Source organism: Cupressus sempervirens, chromosome 3 (genome assembly GCF_028749045.1).
Source record: "Cupressus sempervirens isolate cs-2001-9-10 chromosome 3, ASM2874904v1, whole genome shotgun sequence".
Taxonomy (NCBI): Eukaryota; Viridiplantae; Streptophyta; class Pinopsida; order Cupressales; family Cupressaceae; genus Cupressus; species Cupressus sempervirens.
Window position 1 is genome coordinate 294754141 of NC_143120.1, and position 12455 is coordinate 294766595.

At 33.8% G+C, this 12455-nt stretch overlaps 1 protein-coding gene across 1 annotated transcript in view; it reads right to left on the reverse strand.

Annotated features, from left to right (window-relative positions):
- The window catches only part of SETH5 (transducin family protein / WD-40 repeat family protein), a 166687-nt gene that overhangs the window by 57278 nt on the left and 96954 nt on the right, over nucleotides 1-12455 (reverse strand). Inside the window, exons 10-12 of the mRNA XM_089819563.1 lie at nucleotides 10443-11167; nucleotides 10130-10329; nucleotides 9597-9906 (exon numbers count right to left, since the gene is read on the reverse strand). Of these exons, the coding sequence (XP_089675689.1) occupies nucleotides 9597-9906; nucleotides 10130-10329; nucleotides 10443-11167 (1235 nt within the window). The remainder of the gene's footprint in view (nucleotides 1-9596; nucleotides 9907-10129; nucleotides 10330-10442; nucleotides 11168-12455) is intronic.

The following is a 12455-nucleotide window of genomic DNA, read 5'->3' on the forward strand; positions in this document are numbered from 1 at the left end:
TTTCGATCACAAATTCATCAATTTTCTTCTATTCTTCTTGAATACCTGCCCAATCACTTGCATAATCTTCATGCTTACACTCTTTGTTAGTACTCTCTTATCTTTATCTGCACTAGCTTTAAAAGCAGTATCAACTCTAGGCAGTGCATTATTCAATCTACTAGTTTCAAATTCCCAATTAAATTTTTCTATATTGAAATCTAGAATAAGAGAAATAACTTCTTCAATAGCATTTATTTTGTCATCATAAGCAGGAGTCAAAGATCTCAAAATCTTCAAACGAACTTCATTTTTTGTTATATTTCCTCTATACATTTTTTGTTATAGTTCCTCTATAGCTCTTTGTACCTGTAGTAATCTCGGTAATTCTCTCCACATATGTTTTAACAATTTCATCTTCTTGCATTCTATCATTCTCTAATTTAGTCTTCCAATTCTACAACTTCGCTTTCTTTGTATGTTCATCACCTTCATATAATATTTCTAATTTAATCCAAATATCATAAGCAAGATCAATACCTTTTAACTCAATGCATCTGACTCAAACAGTGTGTTGATCAGTGCCTCCCTTGTAGTCATATTACACTGGAAATCGTACTTTCATCATCTTTGTTCGAAAATAGCTCACTCTCTATCTTAACAGGTACTTTTTATTTGTAATCAATCAAATGTCAATTACCATGCAGCTCAAGTGTGCTCGCATCTCATCCTTCCAACTATCATAGTTGTCACCATTGAACTTAGGACATTCCTTCATGTAAGTCATGGATCTTCATAAATTGCTAAGGTTTCTTCTCAAAGAAGACCCGATGCCTTGATACCAATTGTTAAGAAATAAAGTCCGCACACAGGGGGGTGAATCAATTGTGACCAATTAAACTTAAATCCAAACTTATAAATCTAAACTTCAACAATTAAAACAATGATGCACAACAATGGAAAATCATGCATCATAACACAATGATTTGTTGACTCTGGAAACCCTTGATCAAAGGGAAAACCCAGATGGGAATGGTACCCACAAGATAGTTTACTAATATATAAGTTCCTTGTGAAAGTATGTGACCATGTTAGGAGACAATTACAATGCATTTAGAATAATAATCCCTATTAGAGGACAGATCTGTATTAAGAGACCTTGAATCCTTGTTAGAAGGTTCTAACCTTGTTAAAGGTTGATAAGAAACAAATAGACCCACTGCCTAAATGCTTCAGCAACAATGAACAGATCTTCGGGAAAACATATCCAAATCAATGAATTGACTGATCTGCAACTTACTTACCAAAACAATTCCTTTAAAACTCACCACAATCAACCAACTCAATCTATTCTTTTCTCTGAGCATCTAGCATGAAAGCTTGCATCCATTAACTACATACATTACATACATGATAATTCCCAACCAAGTAGAACAACTTTCCTTTATACCCTTACAAATAATTAATTAGGCCTATTTGTTAAAGGTTCCCCAATGTACAATTAATTACATAAGTCCATGCTAAGGCATACACACCTTCAAAAGCATCATTACAAAAATTATAAAGTAGTTCCCTTGAATTACAATAGAAATTTTACATTTTAAAATGATAACATAAAACTCTTCCTCAATAATGTTGGCTACCAGTAAAATATATTACACGTTACACAACAACCTTTCTAAAATAATCCCAAAGCCTTGTTACCACAAAAAAAGCTACATGAACAAGTCTTCTACCACAATCCAAGTTCACCAACATTATTTCCACCTCACCAATAAGATATAGCAAATATACGATCACCTATTTCTAACATTAATTCCTGCACGTTGGTCTACTACCAGTCTAAAACAAAACATACTGCAACTTATCTAGAACTCAACATAAGATCTAGTGAACATAGACATGATGTCTACACTCATTCTTCATGTCTAAGCTTGCATAGCTTAATCTTTCATGTGCCAACTTTGTTGTGTTAACAATCATCTTGTGATATAATAAATCACTATCTGTCATGATCACATAAACATATGTTGTCATCAATGACAACACTTGTCATGAATACAACACAAACAATACATTCAAGTGCCAACCAAACCTCTATTTCTAACAAACGCTACCAATACTTTCATCAAGCCAAAAAAGCTTAGTTAGAAACATGAAACTTTGCATTCCTTCATTTTCTCCAGCAACCACAATATTCTACAAATCCTAGCCATGATATTCTACAAATCCATTTTTGGGCAAAGTTGCAAACAAATTTGTCACTTACACATCTATGACTGGTTTCTCCCCCCTGTTTGAGAGGATAAAACACAAATAACAACCAATAATAATGTCGATAATACCTCTTGGTGCCAGAAAGAAAAAGAGAACACGGAAAACCCTTAAAACATATATTTTAAAGATGATGCTATATATGCAAACGAATTTTGGGAGGATTTAAATGATTTTTTTATGATGTTTTTAAGTTTGCTGAATTTTGAACTTCATGGCCAAAATTCAACGAACCCTATGACATAGGTATCAACCACTATGTTCACTCCTTAGCTTGTTAATTCCTATTTTAGATTCTCTACATCATTATAACCTTAGCATATCTTTTCATAATGTTTTTATTATCTTAGGAGGGCACCAATCGAGATCTTAATAAACCTATTAAAAAAATATAAAACATAATAAGAATAATATAAATTGAAAAGTTTATTAAAATTGGTCCTAAAATTTAAGATAATTATATTTAAACATTGAATTTAGATTAAAAATTGTATTACAAATTGAACTTGCATGTATAAGATTATTTAAGCGAAACAAAATGAAACAAAACTTTAACTCACAAATAAAATAAAAGCACAATATAATAAAAATAAATAAATGTTTACTTTTATTTTTTCTAAAAAAATTTAACCCTTTTAACTAATAATTAACCAGCTAGCTCTGCAATACCAACAAGGGCTCTTGGAAACATTGCAGAGAGGGCATAAGGAGAAGTCAATGAGGAAAATGTAAAAATGGAAATTGAAGAAATCGGGGAGAATGATCCCCATGTCTAGTAAAATTACTTCTATTTAGACACATTTTGGCTGCAATATATTTACATCTCTCCATGCCCTTGATCATACTCCAAAATGTTACATCAAGAAGTAGGGCTTTTTGTTTTTCACATAGTTGTCAGATTCGTTCAAAAAAGGTTGAACTAGATCTAGATTTACGCTTGGATCCATGGGGATCTGGACAAGGTCCATGATTTTACTCTATGGATCCATCTAGATCCACAACCTGCAAATCTGGACGGATCCACGAGGTAAAATAATGGACCCTATCCTGCGGATCTGGACGGATCAACAAAATAAAATCATGGACCCTGTCCTTACGGATCTGAAAAGTAAAATCACAGACCCTGTCCGGATCCCCTTGGATTCCGTGAGAATCAGCATGGATCCACATGAATCCTTGAGGATCTAGAGCAGATCCACATGGACCCACAGACAAAACATGTTGAAAATGGTCCCACAAGCATTTTAAATGATTTTTTAAACAATTTTTCATGCTAAACCCTAAAGCAACCCTTTTATTCAACCTCCAAATATATTTCACCTCACATTCGCTCTCTATTTTGCTCTCTCATTGTTGCAAGTTTGAACTGAAGTGTTTGGATTCAAAGGAGATCGATTGTGAAGATGCAAATACCTTGATAAAACTGATTAAGGTATACATTTCAACCATATTTTTAGTTCTTTCATAGATTATTAATTCATTTCAATTTTTACAAAAAAAAAAAAATTCAAGAGTTTTTGTATAAGAGATGAAGCATGGTTTTCTTTTATTTATTTTTCTAGATTGCAACAAGCATACAATGAGTAATCAAGACTCAGTGGGTTGCGAGACATCACAAAAATTCAAAATTAGTAAGGGGTCTCCTTTATGGAGACACAACAAGAATTACACAATGTCCTAGGGGTGGGTCATACATATGGAAGTGTACTTATTGTCATGTACAATATAGAAGCTCCTATTACCTGAGTGGAAGTACATTTTTTAAGCCTTGGGGGTCAAGGATTTAACAAGTGTAAGAGTAGTGGACCAAATAAGAAGAGATTCTCATCTACACAAATAACAACTTTAGCAAAAAAGCAAGAAGATGCGGATAGGGCACTTGCAAAAACAAAACAAACTTCTTATGGCAAACAAAAAAGTATACCAACACCACCACCAAATCAACCAAGCAATAGAGCACATCATTTCTTGTATATACCATCTTCGGATGATAAAGTTATTGAACGAAGTACACCCACCCGCAAGAGAGGCGCATCAGATAGTGCATTTTAAAATGAATTTTGAAATATTTCTGATCATTAAATTGGATATTGTCTATTTGAAAATGGTATTCCATTGAATTTAGTTAGATCACCTTATTGGAGGGAGATGGTGAAGCAATAAATGCAACACCTTCTGTTTACCATTGCACTTGTTATGAAAAGTTGCACCACCATATTACATGATTAGAGAGAAAATTTAGCGGCCCAACTTAAACCAATAAGATATTCTTGGGCTCAAATGGGCGTTTCTAATATTTCGAATGGATGGAAAGATTCTAAAAACCGTCCATTGATCAATATTATTGTTGTATGCCCCAAGGGGGCAATGTTCTCAAAGGAGGTTGATTGTGAAGGGCAAGTCAAAGATGCAGAATTTATTTCCCGCATTCTCATTGATGCCATAGAGTCAATGGGTGTTGACAATGTTGTTTAAGTGGTCACAGACAATGCAAAAGTATGCAGGGCTCCAGGGTTATTGATAGAGTCTAGCTATGATCATATCTTTTGGACGACGTGCACCATCCACTCTCTCAATTTAGTAATGAAAGCAATTGGCACCCAAATAGACTGGGTGAAACAAATATATGAGGAGGCTAAAGAGATTCAAATGTCGGTGACAAATCACCACATGTCACGAGCAATTTTCAGAATTTTCTTGGACTTCAAATTATTGAAGGTAAATTTGTAAAATTTGTAAACTTAAAATTTAATTGATACATTATTTGGATTACATAATATTATTTTTTGTGTTGTTTACATTAATATATTTAAAATGTCTTACTTAACATGTTCTGAGGTAGCTGAAACCCTTTTTGCCTCTCGCACAATCGTCTTGAGAGGAATTGTGAGGGTAAAAGGATACATTGGCACAGACGGTCATTAGCCCCCAATGGGGCATTTGGAAGACTTCCTACACAAGGGCTTAAAGGCACCATTTAGAGATGCGTGATTGCAAATGGGTATAAGAAGGCACTAGCTAAAATCTTCCCAGATCCAGAAATAGACATGAATGTGAGGACTAAATTTACTACCTTCATCTCAGATAATGATCACCTCACCTCCCTACTGCTATAGCGAACCAAAGCAGGATCGATGTTATTAGGTGGTGGTACCTTCATGGGCAAGACTATATGTGCCTCCAACCTCTTGCTATACAGACCTATCCCTAGGAAGTTTGTAAAATTTAACACTAAATTTCTTAAAGTTAACACTCTTGACTCTATATTTTAAATTTTATTTTGATTCTTGTATTCTTTTAATTTCTCTCTAGGTTGCGAGCTCTTCTGCAGCTGAGTAGAATTGGAGTGCTTACTCATTTATCCACTCAGTCAAATGTAACCAATTGGCTGCAAAAAAAAAAAGACCTTGTGTTCATTCACAACAACTTGCACCTCTTGTCACAAAAGAATCCCAAGTACAAGAAGGGGGTAGAGAAGCTTTGTGATATACAACCCGAGACTGATGATTTGGATATGACCATCTAAAATCTTGCTAGAGCCACTTTGGCTGATGTGGATGATTATGATTTCACAATCCCCTCTGCTACTAGTGGAACTGGTTTGGGTTCCTCCGATGATGTTGATATGGCACTCACAGCTCATCAATACCCCTTTGATATGGATTCTTGAAAATCCATTTGATGATTGAAATTGAAAACTTTAGTCTTGACCCTTGACTTTTTTTTGAGTGAATCGTGTTACAAACTTTAAAGTCTAATGATCTATATTTTAAATTTTCATAATTTCATTTTTGTAATTCAACAATTCAATGTGAATGTGTTGATTTTCTTTATAATTGTAAAAATAGATCAATGATCAAGTATACTAGATTCATAGATTCATACTATCAATTGGTCTAGTTTTAGAATTGTGTATATTTCCCTTTTTTGTATATATAATGCATATATATATAAACACACCTACGAATCATAATCGGGAAAAAAAATCACAAATCATATATGAAAACACTGTAGTATGTAAATATTTTATATATTAATATAAATATTCAAACTCCTTCCCTTATACCCACGGAAAAAAGTCTATTATTAAATCTAACTAGACAATATCTTTTAAAAGCTCATATTTAATCAGTGCAGGAAAGAGAATGTCAGAAGCATTGATGATGCAAGGTACAAAAGGGCAGCAAAGGGAGCTTCACTTAGATGAAACCCCTGTCCACAATTACCCTCAAACAGAGGGTGTCCAAACTCTTAGATCAAACTGTAGCAACAAACAGCCACGCAATCTTCATCTTGAATCTCTTGCATGACATAATAAGAGTAGCATAATCTTGTGTCACTAGTGTCTGTTTTCATGTTTTAAATAATACACCATACCATAAACCTAAGGACATGAATCAATCATATTCTGAAGTGAAATTCAAATCCCTAAAATTACTCTACCAAACAAAAATCACAAAATCTCAAAATTTTATGAATAAATTTGGTGAACTTCCTGACTTCGGCCATAACTATGATGATTTCTAACAAGATAGATCAAACTAACATAATTTTACTCTTGTTTCCAAATTATCTAGTCCCTTGCATATGGATCTGTAATATCCCTTGCTCATATATGGTAGGAAATGAAGAATTTGCACTCAAGGACTATTGTCAAACACTTTGTTTGCAAGCTGGTTTCTATTACAATCTGATTGCAATTGATCTAGGCAAACATATGACAACTAAACATGGAACAATTCACCCAAAATACACTCTTATTCTGAAGTAGGCGTTTCATTAAACACTTGCCATACATACTTCAGAAAAAGTCTAAAAATTCAATATTGTTGTCATAAAGTTCTGATTACAATTTCAGACTTTGTAAGGTGCAAAACAAGATTTACTTATTCAATAAAGTGACATATGAAAGTACTCTAATGGCTGCACCTAATTTTTGAGCAAAAGTCCCTCAGAAAATAATTACTTCAATGACAATTAATGCTCAAAACCTGGTTTAAGAAACTGGAATGAATTGCAGATGTTGCAGATGTAATCATGAACTCGCATGAATTTTTCCCGACTTTTTTGGGCCCTCCATGTGCAAAAACGACCCTAGTATTTGTCTGCTTCCTTGCCCTTGAGTTGTAGATGTAAAATAAAATAAATGCAGCCACTAAACTCCTCCAAACCACCCTTGACATGATTGATTCGTTGATAGAAGTTGTTTGCACAAATCCTCAGAATGAATTGATGCTTCAAAGTGAAGATATAAGCAAAAATATGATATCAATGATATCCTAGCAACAATATAGCAGACCTCATAAAACAATTATCAGCAACCTGATAATTCCTCCAAGATACTACAAAATGACTGCCACGTCCTTTCAGGACTAATGCTCCAACACCCATAAAGAAATAACATCAAAATGAAGTCACATAAGCAAAAATCTAAATATAGATGACCTTCAAAGCTTCAGCAAATCTGGCTTTTGACCACCAAATTGGCAGAATGAAGAGAACTATCTCCTCCAAAAGCTGCAATAATCTCAGCTGAAGTTTCACAGCCTCGAAATTGCTTTACTATGAGAATTTATGTTCCCAAAGGCTCAATAAAAACTGAAGACACCCTCGGCTCCACCAAAGAACATAGCAAGCAATTTGCAAGACTGGATGCCCAACCATGAGGCTCTCACTTCTATTTATTCTTTTCTTCCACCCCTTCTAGAAGAAATAATATATAATTTAATTGTGCTTTCTACAAGTTTGCCCTTCCCAGCATAATAATATTTAATTCAATTAAGTGACTACAATATGTTCTTTTATATAGTCACTTTATTAAATTAATTAAATATTTATTCATTAATTTGGACAACTTAATTAATTAAATTAAGTAAATCACTTTGCCTCTGATTTAGGGACATTACAGGTTGGTTCTGATCATCACCTCTCTTCCCCCACCAATTTTGTGGTTGGTTGTCCCCCAAAAGATCCTTACTTGCATATCCAAGGAAGCTTATGATATCCAATGGAGAAAAAAAATGTAGATGTACAGATGAAAGCACAAAACAAAAGTTATTCCATTTGTTTAAACCAAAGTAACGAGAATCGGAATCGGAATTGGCAAGGCCGAATCAAATCGCAAATCAGCCATGAATCGGAATTGAATCAGCCACAAATCGGAAAATTTTAAAAACCCTTGAAATTTAGTAACTTATTTCATAAAACCTTCATCGCTGATTTGATTCACTGATTCACAAAATATTGTTTGGCTTGAATTGAATCACCGAATCGCATGAATCGCCGCGATTCTTATTACTATGGTTTAAACTTTAAATGAAGAAGTACAGTATGGTGTGTGAGTGGTGTGATAAATAGACTATATATGTGAATGTATTCTTCTTATGTTATCCTCATTCAACCTAGACATGAGAATAAAGAACCTTTATTAATTTCGTGCATGGGGCCACAAAGGATTTCCAGTTAATAAGAATTTGCCTTGGAAAATTGTGACCAAATTTGACTGACGGAAGCTCATTATCAAGTAAACAAAGCTTCCTATTGAGGGCAACGAAATCCAGTTTCTTTCACCTTCAATGAGAGGAATTTTTTTACCAGCTTCTTTTCAATAAGAAAATTGAAGTAATCAAGCAATATTATTACTGGATTTAGATCAGCAATTGCACAATGGTAAAAGTCAAATTCTGACTGTTCTGTAACTAGATAAACACAAAGATAAATGACACAAGTGTGTATAATGTGGTACATGAAACATAACAAAATATATATATGAAGCTCCATGAGTCTTGTACAAGACAATGGTGCATTCAAAGTATATTTCATAATAGCATCCAAGGACTTACATCTGCGACTGCATACTATTAACAATTTGTTACAAATAAATCCATGGCCAATGGCCACCCTCATGTATTATGCTCCATAGTACATAAGGAATTCTAGTGAAATGAAACTTGCAAATCATACTATTTTCCTAATACTTACCAAGAATAGGCTAGCCAAAGCAATACAAGATCGGATGAGAATATGATAAGGCCCAAGTCCATACGTCAACACACTAACAACCATGTCTTGCATAAAGATTGCCATAGACTAATTTAAAAAGCAAAGGAACGAGAAATATGGCACAAAATAACAATGGCTAGATCTGCGGGCTATGTACTTTCAGAGTCCTTTAGAACATAGCACAAATATGAAAGGAAGAAGTGGTACAAGATTGGAACTTTCTATCAGATGATGCATAACACTTGGATAATTAATAACAGGTAGAAACAACTAGTAGTGACTCAAAAAACTGAAAGAAATGATTTTGAACACGCTATCAAGAAACATATAATTGTACGCACCTCAAGATAAAGCTCCGCCATCTCATCAGTTACTTCAATGCCATGACGCTGGACATATTCTGGTAACTTGGAAATTCTGTCCAAATAATCTTTAAGTTCCTTGGACTGATCCAACCCTTTTATCCCAAATAGAGAGATATTCAAATTGTTCTCTAGTGGTGCTGAAGGGTATTTCGGTACACCATGTGAATGACAATCAATCATGGTCTTTAAATATAAAAAAAGTAAATCTGGATGGGAACTGAGTTCAGATATTATCTCTTGATTGTCCTTGTCATAATGTTCCAATACCAAGAGAAAGGTTGCTTCTCTGCAATAACCACCATGTCAATAGGTCATTCTCCAATTCATTTTAGGAAGAGAACTTCTGGCATGCAACTAATTTGTCTTTCAAACTGATTACAATTTACAAAGATAATGCCAGAATTCAATATTCTACAGCAGTCATATACATTTGATGGCAGCCTTTAGAATGATACAACACTTTATGGGCAGCAGGGAGAATTGTTTAATTTGTTTATATTATATAATACCTGCTTAGCTGAATAAGTTTTGGGATACGCTTTTGCACTGCAGATCGAAAATCTGTAAAACTCAAGCTATCAACATCTGCCAACTGTCTCAACATATTGCTGATAAAAGCAAATGCATATATTGGTTCACCAACATCTTTTATATAGCTATCTAATGCTGGAATGTACTGGCCCTTGAGCATGTATATAAGGCTTGATACCTGTAACAATATTTTTATTCAAAATAATATTGTAAACATCACCTGAAAAATTAAGAAAACAAGAATGAGTGTTTTAAAAATAAAATGCACAAACTAGCACCTAAAAAGTGTACCTGATAGAACCGAGCATTCTGAGCAAGTTCCAAAGCATATCCAGAGTCCCACTCTGACTCTGGGACTCCTTTTAAAAGTGCAAACATTAGTTTTTCTCTCCGCCTTGAGGTATCTTGATTGGAATCATCTAAAGTATCTCCCACGGAAAACTCACTAACAGAAGCCAAGTATTCAATGATGCGAGTCAGCATAACCCTTGACACAGTGGCGTGTCTGCATGCAACATAGCATGCAATGAACTCCAGTATACTGCCAATGTCTTTTCTCGAGGGCCAGACCTTTTCATGTACTTTTCTGCTGAATCTTTCTTCGCTAAGAAGCTTCAAAGATCCAGAAAAGTTAATTTCAAGGATCTCTGTTAATGCATTAATCAACGTTTGAACCAGAGAAAATTCATTATCCGAAGCTTTCATTTCATTTGATGGAATCTCATGCAATGCAGGCTTTGATTTCTGATTATCAGGCTTAACTCCATACAAATTCAATGACGAAAGATCAGTCTCTCTCATTTTCAACTGTTCATCTTCCAGAAAGGCACAATTCAAAACTTCAAGTGTAGCTTCAGTATCCAACCACAAGAGATAACAAAGGTTTGGATATGATTGACTTGAAAACTCGGAATTTATTTTAAATTGTGATTGCCCGGTGCTTGTTCTTTCCAAAAGAAACTGCATTAAGTCAGTTCTCAATGATGGTAAACGATCAGGAGGAAGGTTACCATGCCCTGCATAAAAAAGTATCATCTCAAATTAACAGGAGTTCATCAGTGATCATTCAGAATTTTGAAAACTAAATATTCTCATAAGTAGCTAAATGAACTAGCAGTTAGTAAAGACATTAAATAAGCTGAAAAATAAGATTAGGGATTTGAAGCAAATTCATCAGAATAATGACGTAGAAGTATGACACCCACTCAGAAGATTGACTACTTTAAGAAGCTTCATCTCCTCTATCCAAAGACGTCCTCAAACTGGGATTTTCCTATGTGCAATTGATGGAATTGAAGTAGTTTTGGCTTCTTTAAACTATAATAGTTATGCAATTTTACTTCTATTTCTCTTTCTAACTATATTTTTTTATTTCTCTTTCTAACTATATTTTTTTAATCAATTTTTTTTATTGAAAAAAAAAACATAATTTGAAAAATATTTGCCCTCTTTTATATAATAAATACATAAGTTTCCGGTTCAGGTTTAGGTTCATGAATCCAATTTGCCAGTTTGTCAAAAAGTACAAAATCAATGTAACAAAAATATCACATAGCATCAAATAAACAACAAAACCACCATAAACTTGCAATTATACCATCAAATACTTCAATATTAAAACACTAATATCAAGTTCAAGTTTGAACAATTGAAACTTCTGTTGGTTACAGATTTTGTCTTTCAAAAATGACTTCAGAATTTACACACAGTGACCAGAATGGAAAACAAAAAAGAACTACCAGTTGGAGAGATCTTTATTAAATAGATGATCTTCCTCTGAATCTTGGAACTACAGCTCCCTATCATGAAATGAATTTGATTTTTTGGTGTGCTTTTGACCAGAAAGCATGAAAGACAAAACTAACATCTGAGCATAGCCATACTGCAAATGTGATGAAAGATTCGGGTAACACTTCAAGAAAAACCATTGACACAAAAGTTCATTTCATTACATGATATGTTAAGAAAGAACAGGGGAAGATTTCATTTCAACATAAAATGCAAAGTTTTTGATTTGAAAGTATTGGTAACCATTTTCAATTAACAAACGTCTAAAGTATTGGCATAACAAAAAGCCTAACTGACAATAAGGATTGATATGGTAAATACACAACCTTAAACACATAAATTTCCACTCAATGATACTCAAAGAGAAATGCATGACACAAAGTTTGATTCATTCACAATCCAAAAATGGGTTACATTTAGGAGAAAACATCTCTCTTACCATTCACAATAAGGATAAATATGGTAAATACACAGACATAAACACGTACATTTCCACTCAATGATACTCAAAGACAA